Raw genomic sequence first — 26,066 nt, forward strand, 5'->3', positions numbered from 1 at the left:
AGAGTAGCGTTTGCCAGGTGACTCCACTATAAAGTTACTGTTTTTCCCTTCCCTTACTCTAATCTTTGGAAACCTGTCACTGAGTCTAGCCCAATATCAAGGGGTGTGTGTGTGTGTGTGTGTGTGTGTGTAAGGAGGTGGTAATCAAGCCCTGCCTGCAAGCAAAAATCTGAAGGGCACATTTTCATGGCTACCATAATGTCCTGATCTCTTTGCCTTAGTTCCCAGTCACTACTGTGCAAACTTTCTCAAATGATCCAGGACTTGGTGTACTCCTCAGTCTCTTGGGAATAAACCAGCACTTCTGGCTTTGTTACCTTGAGCAGGTTATTAGACCCTACTGAGCCTCAGTTTTCTCATCTGACAAACAGATATCAATAGAGTATCTATTTCTAAGAGTTAATTGCAGAGATGAATTAGATAATGCATATAGTTTTGACTGCAGTGCTGGACATAGAGCAAGCATTCCATAAATGTTAACTATCAACCGTAGTAATGATATTAGTAATGCTTTCCCTACTCCAGCCTCATGTATCAGATATCTAGTGCACCTCAGTGACATAAAACAGTAAGTTGGAACTTATGTTTCAGAGGGACATATTAAACACCTCATTCTAGAATGTTTACCTCTTTTTATTTTTTTAAAGATTTTATTTATTTATTCATGAGAGACAGAGAGAGAGGCAGAGACACAGGCAGAGGTAGAAGCAGGCTCCATGCAGGGAGCCCAACCTGGGACTTGATCCCAGGACTTCAGGATCGCACCCTGGGCCAAAGGCAGGTTCTAAACCGCTGAGCCACCCAGGGATTCCCTAGAATGTTTACCTCTTAAATGAACACTTATTTAGCACTTACTATATGCCAGGCACTGTTCTAATAATTTTCATAAATATTGCCTCATTTAGTCTTCATAAAAATCCTATGAGGTGACAAATATTATTATCCCCATTTTACTGATAAGGAAACTGAGGTACGGTAAGGTGAAGGAGTTTGGCTAAGGTACACAGCCAGTGAGTGGCAGAGCCAGGATTTGAACTGAGGCAATCTCACTCTCAAATGCACGTTGGTAACCACTACATTGCACCAGATGCTACAGGTAAGTAGTGTGGAGTGTTGCCATACTATTTAAAAGGGGAGCTTGGCCCAGTCACAGAAAATATCTGTGAAATCTTAATTCAGGATATACCAGGCAAGTGTGGGGTGGGGAAAGGGTGTGTTTGGAAAGTTTAAGGAATATTCTGGTTTCCCTCTCCCCAAAACCGTCTGACATTACACATCCTTTTCCTGAGAAGTCTCCTCTCTTACCTTGCTTGCTTTCTTATTTCTTTAATGTGCACTTGGGAATATTCAGCATGTCTTTGATTTTAGGGAGATCAGAATGCAGAATGCACCAGACACCTCTTTCAATAACTGGAACTGATAGCATAAAAGAATCTGGACCATTCAAAACACATCCTTATGCTTTGTTTTCTACACTTAAGAAAACACTTCATTTTTATGTCAGGAGTTTGGTAGTGCAAAGGAAATTCCTGATTGTGAGAACTTCGATTAGCTATCAGGATATGTTTCAGGAAAATGAGTATTCATTTGAATCTGTGAGTCTAAAAAATACTGTTTCCGTGGATTTCAGAATGTTGCATTTAGGTCCTCACCCTGGGTACATCCCCAGATCCATGTTCTTGCACTTGAACTCAACTACAAACTTGGTAACAGGAATGCTATCTTATCCATCTTTTACACATACACACACTAAAAAGTCCACACATTAATGTTTTGATCTTTTCTTTTCTTTTTTTTTTTGAGAGTGAAAGAGTGTCCGCCTTTCACAGGGGTCGGGGAGCAGAGGGGCAGAGTGAAAGAGAGAGAGAGAGAGAGAATCTCAAGCAGACTCTCTGCTGAGCATGGAGCCCAAAGAGGGGCTTGAGATCATGACCCTGAGATCATGACCTGAGCCAAAGCATCAAGAGTCAGATGCTTAACCAAGTGAACCACCCTGTGTCCCTCAATACATGTTTTTAAATGGATTTATAATCAAGTAGAGAAGTTGTTGTGACTTGCTTATTTTTTCTGTTTTTGAAACCGTATACTTGAAACCTCAGGAGCACATGTAAATCACAAGCTATGTCCCTTTCTTTGTCCCATCTTGTCCCCATATAAAATCAACTTTCTGCTTCCAAAATTGTCAAGGAATAAAAGTATGTTCATTCACACCATGATTGAAATTTTAAATGTACCTCTACTGACATCTGAGACTTCAAAGTAGCATGTTCTTCATCCCAGGCAAAGAGTGTTCTCAAGCATTGGTGTTATTTAGTAGAACTCATTGGAATTCATTTTATGTTTGTTTATGTTGATTCCATTTCTGTCTGAAGCCTGCTGGGAAAACTCAGAATTCTGGTGGTTTTGCTGGGGACATATTGATTCTGAACTGATTCTGAGCCATTATATTTCAAAGATCAGTCTCATATTGAATTTTTCTGGTTTGGAGCAAAAGAAAGAATAGTGAGTGTGCATGTTCTGTGCACATCTGTATGGGTATGTGGGGTGGGAGTAGAAGATGGTAGGAAAGAGATAAAAGGGGCTGACCTATTTATTGAGAGGGAGAGCAAAATTGCACTTGCAAGATTCTTCTTATCCATAAAGACTGAAAGACTCTGAGCCCAGGAAATGTTGATGTTTGGCTAAAACATCTTAGAGAAGAAGGAATAGAGGTGAGCTACCTTGACAGTGATTGGTCTTTTTAGGGGGTACTCCTGTCATCATCCACACACCCACACACAGACTCCAAGTAAAAACTTCTTGCTTGTGGGGATAAGTCACTTTCCAGACAAGTCTACTAAACTTCCTACCAAATCACCACCTTTTACACTCTAAAGAATTTCGTGGTCCCTTTGAAATTCAGAAAGAATAGATGTGCTAAGAGTGGTCTTTTAAATGGAAAGATAGAGATACAAGAGAAGAATAAATCAATACTCATCACTAATACTTATTCTCAAGAAGTGCTCACCAGTCCCCAAGGAGCAACATCCCGGTTAGGGCTTATATGATAAGTCAGACACAGTATTTATCGAACATCTGCCGTGTCCCCACACTGTGCTGGCATCTGGTCATGATCTGGTTAATGGTGGACACTCTGGTCTCAGACAAAGGGGGAAGCTATTTAACCTTTCCGTCCTGTTTCTTTATTTATAAAATAGTGGTGATGATAATAGGGTTGTTGTAAGGATTAGCACTCACGAAGAGGTCAGACACTGCCTGGCACACAGTGAGTCAACTGTGTGTCAACTATGGTGCTTCTAGGTACTCCAGATGGATTAATTCATCTAATTAAAATCTGGTTGACCCCAAAGCTAGAAAAGAATAGGCAGTATTTCAACAGCTAAGGCAAAGAATTTCTACTCCTTAAAGCTACAGAGAACATCCTAATTCTGCCCAGATTACTGATCCTGATGACTCATTAATTGATGGCCATCAGCAGATCAGTAAATGTGTGCCACCAACAATCACTTGGGCAGATTGGTGGTGACATCTGGGTCCAGCCTTGCATTGATTTTTTTTTTCGCCTCCTGCAATGAAATGAGATGACAACATATTATTTTACCAACTGCATTCTTCCTGTCCTGGCCCACAACTTTTCAGACCAAGATAGACATTAACCTGAAAATAAATTTCAGCTTCAATAGAGAAAAAGGCTAAGAATAGAATTACCGGTTGTTCCTGATATGCTATATGAAAAATTTATATTAAGTCAGTCTTCTTTTTTTCCTCTTGGCCTATTTTCTTTTATTAAAGGATGTGAAGACAGTACCTTCCATTACTGTCGTGTCTTCCAAGCATGCTTTATTTCTGCTCTACTTACTGCCTGCTACTTACTCATACTGATAGTCCAACTATCTGTAAAACTCCTAACATAAAAAAGTGAAAAGAAGTTTGACTACTGGGTATGGAAGGCAGAACAGGATAATGACACTATAGCAAACTGTTGAGGTATATCCAGCATATTGGTTAGCTTTCACTGGGTAACAAATAACCACAAAATGTAGTAGCTTCAAAAAGCATCATTTATTTAGCTCATGATTCTACCAAGTCAGCAAATTGGGCTGATTTCAGTTGTGCAGTTTTCTTAGTCTTGGTTGAGCTCATTCTGTGGTCGGTGAGTGGGTCTGCTGGGAACTGCTTGGTCTAGGGTGGCTTATCAGATGATGGTCTATCTCATTATCCACTAGGCTAGTCTGGTTTGTTCACCTAATGGTTACAAGGAGGGATGGGAGGACACCTCAGTCTAATCTATTTTGAGCCCATGCCTATGGCTAATAAGGCCTAAGAAGATGTTCCTCCTGATTGATTGCATAGGAATGATCAAACTCACACCTGTGTGTTCAGAAGCCAATAAAAGTTATGCTTGGCTATATGGATAATGGCATTGGTGTAGGGAAGACTCATGATAACCCATGGGATATTCCTTAGCCAAACCCATCACCTCATCTACTTCAGCTGTTAATATTTGCCCTCCTTCAACAGAAATCATTTTTATAGTGTTTCTCCTGGTTATGAATGCAATTCATGATAATTGTAGAAAAAATGTGTAAAGAGAAGTATAGAAAAAGAAAAAAATGTTCAACCATGATCCCATGGTTCAGAGGCAACAATTTTAAAGAGTTATTATATGCCCTATGTTTCAGGCTTTCTGCTATTTTACATGTATTAATTCATTTAATTTTTACAATAGCAATCATTTCTGTGATGAGGAAAATAAGGCTCAGAGAGATTAACATCTTGCCTGAGATCACACAGCAAGTAAGCATTTGAAGCACTGCAGCCTCACTCCTTAAGCCATCCTTCACCATTAGAATCTACTATCGGTCATCATATTCACTGTTGCTCAAACTTCAGTGTGCATCAGAATCCCTTAGAGGGCTAGTTAAAACAGTTTGCTGAGCCCCACCCCCAGATGTTATGACTCAGGTGGTTTGGAGTGGGGCCTGAGATTCTGCATTTCTAACAGACTCTCTGGTAATGCTGATGCTGCTGGTCTATGAGCCACACAGAGTAGTTCTGTTCACAGCAGCATTTAGGTATGTACTCTTAATTCTGCTTCACAGCTGGCAGGACAGAAGCTCAGAGAGGTTTAGTAAATAGCCTATGGACACACAGATGGTCAACTCTGTTATTTCCTCTGTCCGGTTTAATCTCGTGGAAAACAATGAATGAGCAATTTTCACTTCATTTGATGGCCCATGCTTTTCTTCTGTTGAGGCCATAGCACTCAAGGAGATGGTTCAGAACTTAGATGCAGCCTCTGTGACAGCCAGACATTACCATGAGATGCAGACATTACAGTCATTTCTTCTTTATTCATTCATTTCCTTGGTGAGGAGCTCCAGCTGGGAAGCCCTGGCGTGGGTAATGCTATCAGCTCTGCCCCCAGCAGCCTTTACATACTGATATTTAACTGACTCTCCTGATCAAAAAAGATCTGAAAGGGAAAAAAAAAATGCACGAGGTTGTTGCCTTGTGAAGCTATAGAAGGGAACCTGCCCCAAAGGCTTCTGTGCTATTTTTAAATAGCAAAGAACCTGGTAATATTTTGCCAGGTTTCTTACAAGGGGAAAAAACAAAACAAAACAAAAAACAAAACCTCCTTGTGATCACCAAGCCTTCATGATGTTCCAGCTAGATAGAGTATAGCTTTTGTAGCCATGCAAGATGAGCTCATAGCTTTCTGGGTGGCCATCCTCACTACTCAAACTGTCATCCAAGGACCACCAGAATCACTATGTGACTTGATAATAATACAAAATCATAAGCCTCACTCCAAACCTACTGGATTAGAATCTCTGAGATTGGAGCTCAAGAATCTGTGTTTTAAGAAGCTCTCCTGGTGACTTTTATGCAGCTAAACTTTTACAAGCTCTGGTCTGTGGAAAACCCTGCAGAATTAATTATTTTGCTTCCCAAGGAAGCAAACCTTCTGGAAGTTTTGACAGCTGTCCTGGACACTTAGTTCTGTACGTCACAAACTAGTGACATCAGGATCACATGGAAAGATTGTTAAAACAAATTTTGGGGAAGTACCCTCAGACTCTAATTCAGCAGATCTAGAATGGGGTTCATGAATTTGTCTTTCTAGCAAGTTCCCTGGGGAGGCTGATGGATGCTGCTAGTCCTGGACCATATGCCAACTAGCACTCCTCAACCAACATTCTTCTTAAAGAAAAAAAAAAAACCTGACTTTAACTTTTAAGACCTTTTTAAGATCTCTGATTCTATACTTATATTTAAAAATGCTATTTTCTCAATTAGGGAACTCATTTTTTTCAGAAAGCTGTTTACTTCTAAAATTTATTTTTCAACCGAAGTCCACAAACTGTTTTGAAATAGTACTGGTTCTGATGTCCAGGCCATTTCTAAAGGACCTGGTCAAGTCTAAATAAGGGGAAGAGGGTAAGGTATATCTTCATGACTTCATGTATGGGAAGCTTTGATAAACTTCCATCAGCTTAGACCCAGAGCCATTGATAAATATAGCATGGAGCTACATTTTCTGGGTGCATTAATCAGGCCCTACAAAAATAACATCCAAATGACCAAGAGTGGTCTGTAAATTCCATGGAAAAGAAACCTTAATGTGTTTCTCTAACACTTGGATCTCCTCTAAGCCCTCAGTATTTCACCACTCAAGATACTGAGGCCAGTGAATGAATGTGTGTGGATGGGTGTGTATAATTTCTTAAGTTGCTTATTGGACTCTCTCATAAATATTAGCATGTTCAAAATAGTTGACAACATATTGACTTAAATGGTCAAAGAGAGACTGGTACCAGAAAGCTGCAAGAAATAATTAAGCAACAAAAATATGAGTCCATACTCAAGTTTGAGACACAGCATCATGTGAAACAAACAAACAAAAATGTTATAAAGAAGTGTGAGCTATGGTTTTTGTCCTCAAAAATACTTACTCAATGATTTCTGTGTGCTAGCCACTGGCACTAAAAGGATATCCTTTGAGAACCTGTCCTAGGGTAATGGGACATGTGGATAACATGAAGACTACTGTAGCACAAGGTAAACAATACCAGGACAGGACACCTGACACACAGGAATCCAGAGGAACCTTGGCCCAGGCCACCAGCCTCCTCCGGGAGATGGCATTTGTGCTGAATTTTGAAAGCTGGAGGGAAGCTGACCAGTTAAAGAAGGCAGGGCAAGGTTGAGGGGTCATGTGATGGCAAACAAAATGACAGGGATTTAGAGGATTTCAGTCAAAGTTAAATAGTTAAGCATTTTCATCAGGTTTGCTCCTGAGGGACCACATGATTAATAAGCATGAGATCTGATTCCTTAGAAAATGTTAAACAAACCTGCTGCTACCTCCAAAAAGCAACACATAAATCTGTTTGAAGGGAGCTGTGTTTGCACTTGTGATTAAAGCAGAGTAACCTTTTCTGGTGGCTTTTGTCTTAATAACATTTTGTTATTCATGAAATCTTCTATTTTCTTCACATCCCCCTGAGAGTCTAGTTACATCAACTGCAGGCCCAGAAAAGCCTGTCTGTCTATGATATCTGCCTCCTAGAAAGCAAATTTATGGAAATTTTAGATATTTGTGTAGCTACAGAAAAAGAAGTCTCAAATCTGGTAGAATGGAAAGAACAGGAACTCAGAGAGATTCAAGGCATGAATTCTGTGTACACTGTATTTGCCAGGTCACTCTCTTATTTGGTATATACCAAATAAGAATCAGTGAGATCACAAACTTGCTTTTTAACATGGCAGCCATGATCTTCTAGAACCATCTAGAAGATCTAACTATCCATCTAACCATACCATCGTTAGATGGATAAGACAATGTGTACTCTGATTGCTGTCTGGAAGGGCCTATGGACATAAGAATACATCAACTCATTTTGAGATGTACACATGCGAACTCAAAATACAATTGGCAAAATACAATTTCGAGTTAAAATATGACTCTCCTACCAACATACAGTGAATATAGATCAAAGGTTCATTCACATCATTAGTGCACCAGGAAGCTGTAAAGCTCATTCACAGAGCATTTGAGAAACAAAGATTCATATAGACAGTCAGGAAGGGTGTGTTAAAATGAATTTCTCAGCTAAGTATGACACTGATTAATGTTCTGTAGGGCAATACAACTGTAACACTTGGGATTATGTTTTCTCCCAAAGGGAAATCATTTGCATCTCTACTGGATGAAAGTCGTTTGCCCAGTCTTCTATAAGTAACATCTAACTTGGTAGTCTGGTCTCCAATTGAGAGTAAATAGTAAAAACTTTTGGAGCGATTTATTATCTTGATCATAGTGATGGTTTCATGACAATGTACATATAACAAAATGTATCATACTGCAGGCTTTCAATATGTGCCTTTATTGTACATCAATTATATCCCAATAAAGCAGTTATTGAGAGAGAAGAAAAATAGTAAGCAAAACAAAGGCACATTCCCTTGGAAAATTAAGTGATCCTTGGGTGAGTCTATTAAACAGTGTTTCAATATGATATAAAAGGATGCTATTGTCCTTTTGCTTTATTTCCAAGTTTTGGATAATTTTTTCTTGACACTAATTAAAGCAATTGATTCTATAACAAAAGAGATTTAGGTTTTGTTACTTGCTAATTATATAACCTCAGGCAAAATATTTAAACCTGCATAAGGCTCTGATTTTTCCATCTGAAGAAATGGAGATAATAAAACATGCCTATGCATAGGCATATAACTTAGAATTAAACAAAGTGACACGTGGAGTACTTAGCAAAGCACCTGGTATATATTATATTAAGGACTTAGTAAATGTTAACTATTCCTAGCTATTGTTTCCAAGGAAGAAAGTAACTGAATGGAGAGTCTGAATGAGACAATGTGGAGGATAGAAAGACCATAGACCAAGAATGAGGCTCTACGGATACTAAGAACTGCATGACCTTGACCAAGTCCCTTCCCTTTCCCTTATCTCTCATCTCTCACCAATTACACTGTAAGAAGAGTAAACGAGGGTCAAAGTGGGGTATAACTTTTGAAGTGGAATTCATTCACAGGCCTTGAACTGAATCCTGATGGAATTCTGGCGTTTTCACATCCAGAATCTATTCATAAACACTTAGGGCTGTATGTTCACCATACTGTAACTCAGTGGTCGATGGCAAAGACTCTGGATTCAGGCTCTCTGGCTTCAAATCCCAACTCTGCCATTCACTAGCTATGGTACTCTAGGCCTTAACCCCTCTGTGCTTTTATTTCCTATCTGTAAAATAGAGACACTAAAGGCACCCATTTCACAGAGTTGCTGGGACTTTTACACTGAGTTATCACATCCAAGGATCTAAACAGGGCTTGGCAGACACTAAGCATTCAGTGATCATTCCCTATTATTAGGGCCTTTGGATGAGTGGCTGAGTAGCCACGGGTCCTGAATAGTAAACAAGACTGAGGAGGGTTGTTGAACTTCTCAGAGTGGTAAGGATTAAAAATGTAATTTTTATATGCAGGGCAATTCTCTTTTGGGCTGTCATCAGTAACAACTCCATAGGTGTATTTGGGGTTGTCTGGCAGTAGCATACACAGTTTAATGACACAAAAACATTCTGTGGTCTACATATCATCCACACCCTGGGAATGGAAAAAAGGTGTTGACACCCACAAGGGAGCTGGCCAGGCAGGTTTCAGGGTGACCTGGCCAGGCATTCCACCCTGCTGACTGGCAAGGTTCCCTAAGCAGGATATACCCTCATGTTCCCACAGAGCCCACAGATGGCTTACCACCTGCTTTTGGCAAGATAGCTTCTCTCTAATTCTGGGGTATTGTTCAGCCTGGAGCTGTAAAATCTATCCCCAGAGGGTTCCTATAGTGGACATGGTAGCTCCCCATAAGACTCTCTTGGATCTTTCTTACCTCCTCACTGCATAGCTTCTGCAGGTTTTGCTGCTAAAGGCAACCTATAACTTTCCCCCATGCAAAGAATTATCTGTATATAACCCCATAGAGGATTGCCTTATCCTTAGAGTTCCAGAAATGTCTGGGAGTTTTTGTCTCCCTTGCCCCATTCAGTGATTTTCACCAATAACTAACTGATTGGTATGGGGCTCCAAGCACCCAGCACCTTGGCCTTGATGTGTGTTTTATACATCAGAGCTCTTCACAGAATGATCTTGTCTTGCTTGGCTTCTATCCCTTTCTCCATTTACTTCCTCCACTCCCTCCTCGGTCTCCCAGGGCAGCAGAGGGATGTTTCCCTAGGAAACTTCTTGGACACAGATTCTTGGCTCACGGTTGACTCCTGGAAGAAGCCAGCCCAGGACCATGTCTTCCCCTTACTCTCACTGCCAGTAGAGACGTGTATTTGCAAGAACTTTCTTGGAAGTTTCTACCAAGCTAGGGCTTGCTTTGAGCAGTTGGCCCCATCCTTTGCTGCCTGCTCTGTAAGTACTTTGAGGGCAAAGGGGAAGCAGGACAGGAAGGCTTGGGGTTTGTAATGGTTGGAGAAAGCAGCCATTTGGAATCCTCCAAAGAAAAACTCATGTTCCCAAGGCAAGGTGTAGGCTAGTCAGGCCTGCCTTACTGGAACTTCTCCTGAAAAAGATGAGCCAGCACTGTGCCTCAGGAAAGTTCCCTTCACTTCCTCCTTCAGCTCAGCTACAACAGGGTGTCTGAGGCTTTTGTTTTTGTTTTGTTTCTTCATTTGAAGTAAAAAGGTTGCTGAGGCACACCAGAACTTTGCAGCACAGCCATCTGCTAGCCAAAGTTACTTGAAGTGACATCAAGGGATCTCTTCCCTAGAAGGTATTACAACAGCCCATAGCCAGGCCTTCAGTAAGAGAAATACCTAAAGGTTTGCCTACTCGAGTTTGTCAGATTATGAAGCCCAAGTGGGCCCTTGTATGAGGGTAATGACCATAACCACCATCCTACCAGATTTCTGAAAGCCAAGATGGTCTGACATGGACTCTGGGGCTGGAAAGCACTTCAAAGTTTGATCACTTATAGGGTCAGCAAGTGATGCCTGCTTCCCTGGCCACAGGTGACACACTTAATTCTGATCCACCATCTGGCAAGGTATCCTTCCAATGAGCAAACAACTTCTTGATCAAGACAGAGACTGGTGGGGGGTGGGGGGTGAGGGTGAATGGGTCAGCGTAAGTTCTTTCCAGGTTCTAGAACAACAACATATGCACCCTTTCCTTGGCCATCAGAGAGTTGTGAGTGGAAATTTACTGAAGTCAGCTTTTCCTCTTTGTGACATGCAATGACTAGTGGTCTGTATGATGCCTGGCAGTAGAAAAGGCACCATAAAGCTTTATTGAACATAACAAAGCTAAAAAAGTGCAATAGCTAATGAAGTACACTCATTAAAAAACTTAGTAAACAAGTTTACCTTTCCTATGGATCTAACAAAGGAATTTTGTGGGTGAGGGAGGAGATTTGTGTCTTAAATTCATTGAAAATGTTTCTGCTTTCTTGAGCATAATCCTGGCTTCCTTTTCCTTTGTGTAATCTGACTTTGAGGACTTTGGGCTTCATTTAATGATTTTCAATGGAGTTCTTAAGCATAGGACAATGAGACTATGGTGATTATAGAAATAATATTTAAAAATAAATAAATACAAATAAAAATGCCTAAAAATGGATCCCATTAAATTCAGAATTGGTAATACGTCAATCTGGAACATTACATAGAAAAACCTTTCTTCAGAGATAATGCAAAGGTATAACCAATATTACAGAGGGAGAATATTTAAAGTAGAACAGATGGATTTAGGCAGGTCTGTTATTGGCAAAGTGACAAGCTGCTTGCAGACAGATTAAAGCCATCTCAAAGAGGATGAGCTTTCAAGTTGTTTTTCAACACCTATGAGTTCTATAAGGGAGTAAGAGTTAAAACCATAACTAGATCATTCTAAGAAATAGTAATGGTTAAAACTGAGACAAGAATATACTCAAAATAGATTGTGTCAATCTTTTTCATCTGCATCTGTGAGTCTATCCACTATTGCAAAGTACAGTTAACTAATCTGCATATTTTTAAAATATTTTATTTATTTATTCATGAGAGGCAGAGACATAGGCAGAGGGAGAAGGAGGCTCCCTCCAGGGAGCCTGATGCAGAACTTGATCCCAGGACCCTGGGATCACAACCTGAACCAAAGGTAGACACTCAACCACTGAGTCACTCAGGTGCCCCCAATCTACATATTTTTTTAAATTTTAATTCCAGGGATCCCTGGGTGGCTCAGAGGTTTAGTGCCTGCCTTCAGCCCCGGGCATGATCCTAGAGTCCCGAGATGGAGTCCCGCATCAGGCTCCCTGCATGGAGCCTGCTTCTCCCTCTGCCTGTGTCTCTGCCTCTCTCTCTCTCTCTCTCTCTCTGCGTCTCTCACAAATAAATAAATAAAATCTTTTTAAAAAATAAATAAATACATTTAAATTCCAGTACAGTTAACATACAGTGTTAGTTTCAGGTGCACAATATAGTCATTCAGCAATTCTGTACATTACTCAGTGCTCATCAAGATAAGTGTACTCTTGATTTCCATCGCTTATTTCCCCCATCCCCCCAACCCACTTACCCTTTGGCAGCCATCAGTTTGTTCTCTAGAGTTAAGAGAACTAGCCTTCATACTTTATGTTACATAAACTAATGGAGAAAGAATGAATTATTTCACAAATGACATTGAGAAAGGAACTATTCAGAGAAAATATCAAATTGGGACTTTAACTATATACACACTAAAATAAATCTTAGCTGGATTAAATTAAACTTAAATTTAAAATGTCCATTGAGAAATGCTTTAACTATTCTTGAAATATGCATATATTTTCTAAATAATTGAGGACATTATCAGTTTTAAAGTATACATTAATAAGCCTTTGTGGAAATCATTTTGGTAATATGTCTCAGATGTCCTTAAGCATTTATTTTTTTTTTGACCTGTAAATCCACTCCCAGCAGTTTATTGTAAGGAAATAATCCAAGATGTAGATAAAGTTTTTATATAAATAAGTTTGTGGCAATCTAATTTATAACAAAAATAGAAAAGAGAGAGACAGAAAAGTATAAATAGCATTAAATGTCCAGGAATAAGAGATAGTCAAATAAATCATAATACATTTATATGATGAAACACAATACAGTCTTTTAAAATGACAATTGAAAAAATAAATAAAAATAATAAAATGGCATTTGAGCAATGTTTAATGATTAATGAAAATTTTAAAATAAATTTATATATACACATGCACACAGATACTGATTCTAAGTAGTACAGTGGTTCTCTGTCTTGGTGTATATTAGAATCACCTGAAGAGCTTTAAATATACTGCTGCCTATGACCCATTCTCAGAGATTGTTATTGAATTGGTCTGGGGTTTTGGCTGGGCATCTTGAGTTTTTTAAGTTCCTCAAGAGATTTTAATGTCCTCCACCCTCCCTTCCCCCCACACCAGATTTGAGAACCATCGGCATATGATGTTTAAGATTCTTCACTAAGTGCACTGGGAGAAATCATAAATAATCACTCAGACTTTCAAAGCAGAAAGTTCATCTGGTGGCTGCTACCAGTATAATAGTATAACACCCAAGGGAAAACTCATACATTTTTATTATTAAGAAAAATTATCCTAAACTAGAAAATATGGCAAAGGATGGATGCATGTCTAAGGGACACACTCACAGATTATGTAATTCTCTTCATTTAACTTACCATTAACTTTTGATGAGGCTCCATATTCTGTGAAGTTATATGTTCCTTAACTTGAAGATTTTTTTGTACTAAAAATTTAAATGATTCTGGCTAGTAAAAAAAAAAAGATAAAAGTTAGTTTTATTGCCCTAGAAGATGTTAACTAGCTATATATGTAATTACAGCAATCTCATTCTAGCATTATTATATATCAATTATTCTTGAATCAAATTTATCATCATGCTAGTTCCCTCATTAATGAGTTAAGTAAATCTTTGACACATATTCACTATATTTTTATGAGAATTATGTTTTTAACTTGTTGAAATTGTATCTTGAAACTAGCAATGATCAAACACACATTCAGTGATAGAAGTGAACATGGGACACTCACTGAGTAGAGATTTATCTAGCATGAAAATCTTTATCATTTGACCACAGAAAGATTCCTTCCCTCTGATAGTTTCAGTTCATGCAAAAGAAAAAAAAAATCCTCAGGCCTTTTGCCCACAAGGTCTAGTCCATGGTTCTTCTTAAATCTACTCCATATTAATGATAGTGAGTGCCAAATAGAGTTAACTGAGGAAGCCAAATTTATATACTGGGGCAGTTAGAGTTATATTAGCTACTTACCTTAAGCAACTGGAGATTTGGATGAATCTAACTTTATAAATCAGTCTTCTATTCCCATTGACTTATACAATCACTTCAGAGACACTGTATCATCAATTGGATCTCTTCTGACATCAGCTGGGACTCCTGACACTTTGGTTGGACTTTTTTATTTTTTGGTTCCATTCTTTCTGTCAAGTACTTAACAGTCTGTAACATGCTAGAATGCAAGCCAGGAGCTTTGCTATTTTAAAGAAATCTTGCAGTGAATTCATTTTTAGAGCAAATATTTTATATGAGTCTCTTAGCTTAACCACTTGGTAGGTTGGTGCATGATGAATTTTTTTCAAAAAGTGGGATTGTGTTTGTAGGTCCTGGTTGCTTCAAGGAGAGACATAGCAGAACTATTATCTAAAGCAAAAAATAATAATTATCATTATCTCCATTCAAGGCAAATGATAAAGTCTAGGGCAAATGTCTATATTCGTTGATATGATACTGTCAGATTAATTGGAAATAATCATTAGGTTGGCATTTTTTGATCCTCTCACCCCCATGAAGCCACTTTGCAAGTGAGTCAGCTCCTCCCTGGAACTTGTCCACCTAGGGAATGTCTTCCATGTTTACAACCACAGTGGATCCTTTAATCCCGAAAAGGGGATGTTGTTCCTTCCTTCATGGCAAACCTTTCCCAAAAGGGACAAGAGGTTAGAATTAGGTCCATCTAAGTTCTGAGCTCCGTGACTGCCTATGGAAGAAGTGGATACTGAGAGATGAGTTAAAAGATTTTGCTCTGGCTAATCAGCAAATCCCAATTTCCCTGGCTACAAAGAACCCACTCTTATGTGGGGAATCCATGCTTGTATCATCAATATCTTAACTACACCTTAACTAGAAGACACAATCCTAGTTGGACAACCTGTTCTACCAACACAATGCCCCAACTTTCTTTTGGGCACTCCAGTAAGAACCTTGTATAAAAGGCTTATCCAGGGAAGATGCAAAGATATTCTAGTAACAAAATTCAGGTGACCTTGTTGTAGATCAGGTAAGAGCACTGGTTCTTAAAGTGTGTCCCCTGTACCATACACAGTGGTATCACCTGAGAATTTCTTAGAAGTGCAAATTATCAGACATCAGCAGTCTCCGTTTTAACAAGCTCTCCAGGTGAGAACCAGTAAGCAGAGTATTGCTTAATCATAACAAAATAAAGGACCAATTTTACACTTTAAGCAATAGCATTGATCCAGATCAAGTAGACACAGACACACACACGCACACACACACACCCCTTATTTATGTATTTATGTTATGGGGGATGTTAGTGTCTGTACGGTATTTCTAGCCAATTTGCATATTTTGAGAACTCATTTCACCAATGATAAGTCATTCCTAATGCCCATTTTGTTACTTACCAAACCTCCCAGTAGACCACAGTAAAAAGGATTGAAACTCTTGTAGTAGCTGTCTTCAGGAATGTGGGTTTCTGATTAAGAATCTTTGAAATGCTCACTCCCCACCCAGAACTGTATGTTCCCAATTCTGGTGCATATAGTGTTTACCAACCACCTCTGGTGTAAAGTTTACAACCTGCACATATCCATGCCAAAGAATTTTAAGTTAATAACAAATAACTTAACGGCTTGTATAGAACAAGACCCTTCCTTGTGGTAACTGTTGAGTCTTGAGTCATGCTCTGCCTTCTTTCTCCTACTAAATACCCTCATGCCTTCGTTCATCTTTAGTACGGTGTGATTTCCAAGACCTTTACCTCCCTGTTGTCGTCTTAGCTTCAAGTTTAACCACAAATTAAAGAGTATGGACATTTGATGGTAATCACTCATTTGTTCTGTGGGCTCCCAGATTCTAAGAAAAATAGTTGTGTGTCTATTTCAGTGTATATTAGGAAAACATAACTAACACATAAAACTTCTGGTTGGATAGATGTTATTACTTAGAATGAGGTTAAGTTTGAAACATGAGTCCATTAAAACCAAATGTTAAAAGGATTAAGTTAATAATCTGGTGTGCATTTATGTTTTAATTGTGAAGAAAACACAGGAAGTCTAGGGTTTTGGACAAATTATTCACACGGATAACAGGTCTAGGATGTGGAGGACTCTTCATCATGAATACCTTTCCTAGGAAAATAGATCATGATAATCAACATCATTCACCTTTATGTCCACAGAAAGAAAATGCCAAAATCCAATTAGTTTAGCAACACAAATAATACTGTTTCTTTGATATGCCCCATGTAGCTCATATGCCTCCTTTTAATTCAGGAGAGAAAACATTCTATACCAAAATCAGTACCTTCCAGAAGACATCTAAGCTAGAGGAAACTACAGTTTGGGTTTTGTTAGTAGAGAGATGCTATGATGGCAGATAAAAAGAGCAATTGCCTCAACTTAACAGTAGGAAAAGAGCACAGGCCACGTTGGCATAAGTCATGGTATATTTAGACATTCTGAAAACCTTCAATAAGCCCAGACAAGATGAGTCCCTTCCTTCCAAGTTTTCTAATGTGTGTGATGTCGGTAGTACCTTAAGATGAACGCTAGATTGGGAGTTAAAGATTTGAGTTCCAGATGATGATGTGGCTGCCAACAAACTACTCCACCTCTCTGAGCTTTCCTTCCTCCCATGAGGATGATGCTCCAATAACCCTCAAATTCTAGCCACTCTATGATGATTTGGTTGTGGAGTCTTCAAACCCAAGTAAGTTCAGCTGGGACTTAGCATATTCTTTGGCATGGCTAGGAATGCAAGCAGTTTCTCTTCTTCCCCTGCCCGTGCCCCTTCCAGATGCAGTGATTTATTCATTCTTTTCAGTCCCTGGTTTACAGTGCTCCATACTTCATATAATATAACTCCCAAGCCAATGGAAGTTGTTTCAGGCTGGGTTCCTCAGAAGCAGACTCTTAGACAAGGATGTGTATGCAATGATTTATTAAGGAAGTGCTGCCAGGAGAAACAAGAAAGGAGAGGAGGAAGCAGGACAGCTAGACAGAGAGGAAGCCAGGCAGTGGGGCAATTGCAGGAGAGGTCTTAGATGTGGCAGGACCCCCAGAGAACCTTTGGATGGTCCAATATACCTCATGATATGCCTTGCCTTAAGATAAAAACAGCTGGACTTCTGTTCTGCTGTGCCAATTGGTTAACAGCTATGGGTCTGCCTTGGTGAGACCTGGGCACTTACAGCCTTCAATGGATCAGGTGAAGCAGCCTTATGGGGTCTTACAAAAATGGTCCCAGGGAAGAGTCAGGAGTGAAATATGACAAAACTAGGGGACACCTACATGGAACAAGTGAGAGAGATCCCAGGGGGCTGAAGAGAGCACCAATATCCATTACCGAAGGCAAGACTATCAGTGAACAGGAATATATAGCAGCTAACAACTGTTGATTTGGTCCTGTGGGCACAGAAATAGTTTGTTTTGATTAGAATGATGGTCTTTTTGTGTGGTCTTGGATTTTATCAGTTCATGTACTCCTGAGTGAAACCATTTTATTTAGGTTATAAAGAGACTTGTTTCTCATGTGCCCAAGTGTACTCCTGCATAGATATCACTGTTTCCAGGAACCAGCCAGGTTCCTTAGAATACAAACATTTTCATCAGTTCCCTCCTAGACAAAAATGAAAGAGGAGAACTGGAAGCAAAAGGTTTCTCCCTAGAGCTCCTAGAGCCAACCCTTAGAGGTGGCCGTTCCACTCCAGCTGCATGCTGAATGTGGCTGCACTAGCGTAGCACTCTGTAAACATTGGTTAAATGGCTGAACCAATTACTGTGGTTTGCTTTGACTAGGATCAGGGTAAATGAGATGAAGTCCCATTCTGCCCTTCCCTCTCTTCCCATCAGTGAGTCCTCTGTGCTTGGCTCCCAAGTAAACAATCAGGAACTGTGGCATAATACAAACCTCAGTGCTGAATACCCATTTGGCTGTATTTGCAAAACAAAGGAAACATTGGCACTTTTGAAAAAGAGAGATTTAGGCATAATCAGTGTTGGTTGTGGCTAGCAGGCTTGTTGCAATTAAGAGATGCCAAAGCTGGCTGCATGGGAGCTGGCTGCTTTAGGGTCCCAGACCAGGACCCTAAAAAACAAAAAGCCAAGCTGAAGCTGCCTATCAGCCACAGTGTCATGCCCAGAGTAGCCCAGGGAAGGGGCTCATCAGGGAAGTCAGACTTTTTTCAAAAGAAACCAGATCAGGACTGTATTTGTTTATATTTCTAGATGTAGAGATACAGAATCCCATGTAGAAATTGGGTGGGACACAATGATTTGAAAAATAAGGAAGCCAAGCTTGAAAGGCATGGGGCTGTAATGGTGGTCAGTGGCTTCCCTCAGAGATACTGGGGAAATGGTGACATATCTCTGAGCTGGTTGAAATATCTATTCACTTGAGATGGTTCTTAAGGCAAATTTTCCTGTAAGGAATGCATTCATGGTGTTTAATCTAGCCCATTCTATGCCATCAGATATTGAGAAGAACATGGTGGGGAGAAAGGGAGGCTGCCTTTTTTAATATTTATATATATATTTTTATAATATATTTTATATATTTTTTTATATTTGCATTTCTAGATGGCTTTATCATCTAGATAAATTATTATCTAGGATTATCTAGGATTATCAGAGTTTCCCATTGGATACTTGCAAAGCCCTTCAGCACTACACAAAGCTATACATGAATCCTTCCATTCTAGGGGCATAAGGAGGACCTATAGTTGTTGCAGGAAATGCAAATTCTAGCACCACCTTCATCCTTCCATAGGTGGTATGATTGATAGTCTGCATTTTTACAAGAAAATAAAAAAGTTTAGATGCAAGGAGACTTTAGACCATGCTATGAAGTGCTGTCATGAGCACTGCAACTTATCAGTGAGCCAGATATTGGGCATAAAATGGAAGTAAGGCAGTAAATCTATTCATGAGCCACTGTTCTTCGTATTTGAAAGATAAATCTTTTTTAATTCAACTAAATAATTTGTTAATACCAGTAGTGCCTACTATGAAGAAAGAGGGAAGTTGAATTTCATGCACAAAAATATCCAACATATAAGAACAAGGAACTAAGTCCAGTCCACACTTTGAAGAACTTATACAACCACAAACACAGCAGATTTAAGAACTGGCCATTTTTAACAATAGAAATATAAACAGAACCTTGCTACCTTGCTAAAAATTATTTGCTCTGATCCTTAGTTTGTCATTAAGACATGTAATTTAATTATCATTTTCAGAGGAAAAGTTTATCAGGACTATCTAGCTCTAATCATCTTAATCAAGTCTTAGCCTTCACAGACTCTGCTATTTGGAGAAGAAAAGTCTCTGTGTGCTTTTTCTGATAAACATCTTCCCCTTGTTCTCTGAATGAAAGACTATCTCATAGAAATTAGCCAGTGTGACCATCCTCCAAGTACAGGACACTGTTGTGAGACATTTGGAACCTCTGGCCATGGAGCTTCCTGTCTGCTGAGAAGCAAATGCTGCTGGAAGTGCGCAAGTTGTGTAGAATGGGCAAAATGGAATAATGGCATGGGGTGCAGTGGTGGAAGTATAGGCCCAGAGTCTGGCTCCCCCACTTGGAACTCTCAGCCTCTTCCACTGACCTTCTGATCTTGGCTGGTTATCAAGGCAACTAATATATCATTTTTTCTTGCTTACTATGGAGATAACATGTTTTGGGGAAGCACTTCTTAAACTCCTGATGCTTGAAGATCTTGTTCAGTAGATGATCTCACTCAGGAGGTCTGAGGTAGAGACTATAATTCTGCATTTCTAACAAGCTCCCAGGAGAGGCTGATGCTGCTGGTCTGGGAACTGCAGTTGGAGTAGCAAAGGTTTGGGGGTTCCTATATACCCCCCAAGCTTTATATAAAGTTCCTAGCGCATAGCAAGTTCTCAGTAAATGATTATTATTATGCATAATATTTAGACAGCAAGAGTTACAATGACATAGAATATTGGAATAAATGCAGCTGATTTTTCTTAATTGAGAAAGGCTGCTTCAAACCTGGGGCAAATTCTAATTATTCAGAGTAAATAATGCTCCTGATGCACTTGAGGAATCTTGAGGACTTGTCTCAGCAGCAGTAACTGCACTTCACTATTCCCTTAGAATGGGCACTTTGAGTCTTATGGTTGCATTTATTATCTTCAGGTAATACATTTCATCCAGTAAAAATAATGGCAGTAGGTCCATCCTTGATCACCTCTCATTATCATTGTAACTGGAGAAGAGATCCAAGCATTATAGTTGAGGAAAGAGATCTTGCCTCCAAACACATCCAAGTACCAGCTCCTTCTCAAGAGTAAGGGCAAAAACCCAAAGAAAACTGGTGACTGCCCCACTGTTTGATTCGGAGTCATGAGCCAAATGAGAGCTCCCACATCTTAGGTGCATGATACTGGTTTGTTGTTGCTGTTATTTGGGTTTGTTTTAGAAGATGACAGGAATATAGAAGACATATATTCCCAACCCTTAAGTTTGACCAAAGTTGTGTGGCATAAATACCATAGTGACTGGGAAGAGGAGACATAGGCTTCCAGGTATGGAATGAGTAAGTCATGGGGATGAAAGGTACAGCATAGGAAGTATATTCAATGATATTATAATAGTGTCAAGTGGTGTCAATTGGTATGAAACTAATGTAATATTATGTGTCACCTATAAATAAATAAATATAAATAAATAAAGTCTATGGGTACAGTTCTATTATTTAATATCAATAAAAGCTATAATTTACTATGAAAAAGTGATCAAGGGACTATTTTGTGACAATGCAGCTGCAAAATATAAAAAGCAAGAAATCGGCTGAAATTTAAGAGGAAATTGATAAAGCTACAGTACTGCCAGGGACTTGAATACATGGAAATCAATAGATCAACTGACTAAAGATTTCAGGGTGTTTGAATAACAGATCTTCCTTTTTAGCTTGATTTGGTATAGATAGGTAGCAAGAGAAAATCAACGATAGAATAGACTTTCTTTTTAAACACAAATCAACCTTTCCCAGAAATTGCCCAGGCACTGGGGTACAAAAGAAATCTCACCTAATTTCAAAAACCAAATCACATGGGCCACCTTTACTGATCATGATGAAAATAAAATTAGCAATGACAATAAAAAAAACTTCTATTATTTAAATTTTTTCTATTATTTAAATTTTAAAACAATACTTTTAAATAACTCAAGAGTTACTTGAAATAAAAATTGAAACAGAAGAAATGAGAATAGAGGAAATTAAAACTGAAATTTAATGCTATTTAGAAATAAATAACAAAGGCTATAATGTATGCCCAAATTTTTAGGGTAGAGCCACAATAACACATAAAAAATAATTTCTAGCAATAAGCATGCTGTACCAAAAACAAGAAAAATGTGAAATAAATGAATCTTTTGTCAATTCAAAAAGATATAAAGAGACCACAGTCATATCCTAGGAGGAAAAGAGAAAATAAGCAAAAAACAGGGGAGAAAGAAGAACTAGAGATTAAAAGCATAGGTAGAGATGATAGATTATATCAAAAGCTGGAGTATCCTGAGATATATCTGTCAAACCACTCTATGTTATTTTCTAATATATAAATGAAACTAAAAATAAAATAGTTTTCAGGTTTTTTTTTAAATTTTTTTATTTATTTATGATAGTCACAGAGAGAGAGAGAGAGAGAGAGAGAGAGAGGCAGAGACATAGGCAGAGGGAGAAGCAGGCTCCATGCACCGGGAGCCTGATGTAGGATTCGATCCCGGGTCTCCAGGATCTCACCCTGGGCCAAAGGCAAGCGCCAAACCACTGCGCCACCCAGGGATCCCCCTAGTTTTCAGTTTTTGATTAAAAGACAAAAATAGCCATACAATGTGCTTTGAGAAAAATATGCTTTCAAAAAAAAAAAAAAGAAAGAAAATATGCTTTCAAAAATGACATAGGTTCTTGATCTGAAATTTCTCTGTGGGAGGGACTGGGGCTAAATGAGGAGAGGAGGCCCGCGTCTCCTCCGGGTCCGCTCGCCGCCGCCGCCGTCGCCACCGCCTCTGCTCTGAGGAAACCATGTTACCCAACACCGGTTGAAGCAGCTGGAGGAAAGGCCTTGCCATGTGCTGTTGATGTGAGAGATGAACAGCAAATCAGTAATGCAGTGGAGAAAGCAGTGGAGCGATTTGGAGGAATTGATATTTTGGTGAATAATGCCAGTGCTATTAGCTTGACCAACACATTGGAAACTCCTACGAAGAGAGTCGATTTGATGATGAATGTCAACACCAGAGGCACCTATCTGACATCTAAAGCATGCATTCCTTATTTGAAAAAGAGTAAAATTGCTCATATCCTCAATCTCAGCCCACCACTGAACCTAAATCCAATGTGGTTCAAACAGCACTGTGCTTATACCATTGCTAAGTATGGTATGTCTATGTGTGTGCTTGGGATGGCAGAAGAATTTAAGGGTGAAATTGCAGTCAATGCATTATGGCCTAAAACAGCCATCCACACCGCTGCTATGGATATGCTGGGAGGATCTGGTATTGAAAGCCAGTGTAGAAAAGTTGATATCATTGCCGATGCTGCCTATTCCATTTTTAAAAAGCCAAAAAGTTTTACTGGAAACTTTATTATTGATGAAAATATCTTAAGAGAAGAAGGAATAAAAAATTTTGACATCTATGCAATTAAACCAGGCCATCCCTTGTTACCAGATTTCTTCTTAGATGAACACCCGGATATAATTACCAAGAAAGTGGAATCACGTGATGTTATTCCGGAATTGAAAGAAGAAAAGCCACAGCCACCACCAAAACAACGTTCTGGAGCTGTGGAAGAAACATTTAGAATTGTTAAGGACTCTCTTAGTGATGATGTTGTTAAAGCCACTCAAGCAGTTTATCAGTTTGAACTCTCAGGTGAAGATGGTGGAACGTGGTTTCTTGATCTTAAAAGCAAAGGTGGGAATGTCGGATATGGAGAGCCCTCCAGTCAGGCGGATGTGGTGATGAGTATGTCTACTGATGATTTTGTAAAAATGTTTTCAGGAAAACTAAAACCAACAATGGCATTCATGTCAGGAAAATTGAAGATTAAAGGAAACATGGCCCTAGCAATCAAATTGGAGAAGCTAATGAATCAGATGAATGCCAGGCTGTGAAGGAAAAAGAAAAAAAAAAAAATGTCGATCACTAAGCTCAAAAAATAAAAGGACTCAACAGTTAAAATCTGTTTGTTTTCTTTCCTCTCGTAAGGATATGCATGTTGGATTTGGGAAAAAAATACAATTTTTGTATCTGTAAGACTTGAAATTGTAATTAAAACAGCTAATTAATCAAACACAAGCTTCATTAAGTGGAATTCTAAGACAGTCTGCCTATCGTATTTTGTGAGTTTTGCTCTCTGAGCATAGATTTCATTCATTGTGGGAAAGGTATGATGAGCAATATATCAGGTTCAAGCAGTAAAATTAGCTCTTTTCAACACTTCGCACATAAAAGGAGGTCAACCAGTTTTAATTTTTCTGTTTGGGATTATATGCTAGTGAAATCTTAAATGGTATTTTAGAGTTTTATATAGTTTTAAAAAAAGATCTTCTACAATGCATTGTCAATCACATAAACGACTTAATAAATACTGTTTGTGAAGACTAATGAAACAAAAACTTTTTCATTCTAACGAGCTTTACAAGTATGTTACCTATAGTAAAAATGTTATTAATGTAATTCAGCTAATTACAGTATGTATTGTCATATTAAAGTGTGTAAAAATATCCTAAAATAAAATAACTTCTCCCCAGAAAAAAAAAAAAAAAAAGAAATTTCTCTGTGGTTAATAGAGAGTTACCTCTAAACATATTTTCTAATCTGCAAATTGGGGATGATAGTAGTATGCACACCATATGGCATTGAAGTTTCATGTAAGTTATTATATGAGAAGCACTTAAAACAGGGCCTAGCAAAGAGTAAGCCTCAGTGAGTGTTCATGTGATTTTATTAATAATTAAGGAGAGTTGTCCACTCGGTTTATAAAGTCTCTTTGTTCTTCTTTGGGCTTGGTTGATTACAGTAAGTCTTTGATAAAATTTTGTTGAATTTTTCCCCACCAGAAAGCAGGCAGTTTCTGCAGAAGGAGAGAGAGATTATCTTGAAGAGGTTTCGTTCAAATGATTAGCAGTGTGAGAAGATACCAAGTTGTAGGTTTCGGCTCTGTGATAATTCAGCCGATAGATGTTGATATATGTGGGCTTGTTTATTTGTTTTATTAATTAAAAGGTAAAACCCAGACTCTACATCAAGAGAACAGTCTTAGCCTAATGCATGAAGATAAGTAAGCCCCTTAATAAGGAAGTAAGGGTTGTCTCTGTATTTCACTTGCCCCATGTCTAATATGAGACTCAAATAGACTTGCGTGCAGCATTAGAAAATGAAAAGCTTTGCGATTTATATTTGACATCAAGGAATAGCAGCAGCCTGCTGCTTTGTACCACATACTGTGACAGCAACAGCCTCTCAGATGTTTTTGTCCCTCATGCAGTCCGGTGCTGCTGCTGGGGCTGGGAACATAGGCCTGCAGTTGGTCATGGAAATTAGGAATCTTTGAAGGCTGTGCAGGCCTCCCAGGACCTTGTGATGAATTACATGGATTAAATCTGATTGTAGAGAAATTGCCAATCAAAAGCAAATATATATTATATGTTAAATTTAAAAATGGTCCAGAGGCTCCTGGGTGGTGGAGTTGGTTAAGCATCCAACTCTTGGTTTTGGCTCAGGTCGTGATCTTGGGCTCATGAGATCGAGCCCCAAGTTAGGCTCTGTCTGCACGTGGTGCAGACTGCTAATCACTCTCCCTGCCCCTCTCCCTCTACCCGTGGGTGAATGCTCTCTCCTTCTCTCTCTCTTTTTCAAATAAATAAATGAATCTTTAAAAAATAAAGAAATAAATAAAAAATGGTCCAGGAAACACAAACCACTTTTCAGGAAGGTCCAGGAGAAGGAACTTCTTCAAATAAATATAGACAGAAGAGAACACCCCACTTTGTGTCTCTCTACGGGAAATGGATACAAAAGACCAATAAGGAATGCTTTAAGGATTTTTGTTCAACTTGATTTAACCCAGGGATCAGCAAATGTTTTCTGTATAGGACCAGAAAGTAAATATTTTCAGTGCTGAGGGCCCCGTGGTCTCTTGAAACCACCCAACTCTGCCTTTGTAGCCTGAAAGAGCCATTGACAACAGGGAAGCAATGGGCATGGGTAAAGCTTTATTTATAGACCCTCAAACTTGAATTTCATACTTTTTGCATGTAAAAAGTATGCATCTTTGAGTCTTTTTAACCATTTAAAATATAAAATCATCCTTTGCATACAGCCAATATAAAAATAGGCTGTGAGCTGGATTTGGGCATAATGCCCTGAAGCCCCTGGCTGAGCCTATAGTTTCTACAGTCTGGGTAACTGCAGAACCTTCCCGCTCCCCACCCACCTGGTGGCACTTATTAACACTCCAGGGGACAAGGTTCTATATCAGAGCTACAAAGAAGTGCTGTTTGTGGGCAACAGCAGCAGCATGGCCTGGGGCTTTTTGGAAATGCAGAATCTGGGACCCTATCTCAGAATCTCTGAGAGTGGGACCTAGTTATCTGTTTAACCAGGTTTCCAGTAATTCTGATGCCTGTTGAAGTTTTAGAAGCACTGCCCTAGACAACACCTGGAAAACTGCTGACTTCGGAACATTAACTTGGGGGTGGGGGTGGGGGTGG

General features: G+C 39.1%; 2 protein-coding genes across 3 annotated transcripts in view; both read left to right on the forward strand.

Annotated features, from left to right (window-relative positions):
* SNAP25 (synaptosome associated protein 25) overlaps nt 1–26,066 on the forward strand; it is an 80,778-nt gene that overhangs the window by 22,782 nt on the left and 31,930 nt on the right. The gene's annotated exons all lie outside the window — the stretch shown is intronic.
* Nucleotides 17,592–23,532, forward strand: LOC121477867 (hydroxysteroid dehydrogenase-like protein 2). Its single transcript, XM_041732394.1, has 2 exons — nt 17,592–17,624; nt 22,281–23,532. The coding sequence occupies exons 1-2, from the start codon at nt 17,592–17,594 to the stop codon at nt 23,463–23,465; spliced, it is 1,218 nt and encodes a 405-aa protein (XP_041588328.1). The 3' UTR covers nt 23,466–23,532.

This window comes from Vulpes lagopus, chromosome 18, assembly GCF_018345385.1.
Source record: "Vulpes lagopus strain Blue_001 chromosome 18, ASM1834538v1, whole genome shotgun sequence".
NCBI classification, from domain to species: domain Eukaryota; kingdom Metazoa; phylum Chordata; class Mammalia; order Carnivora; family Canidae; genus Vulpes; species Vulpes lagopus.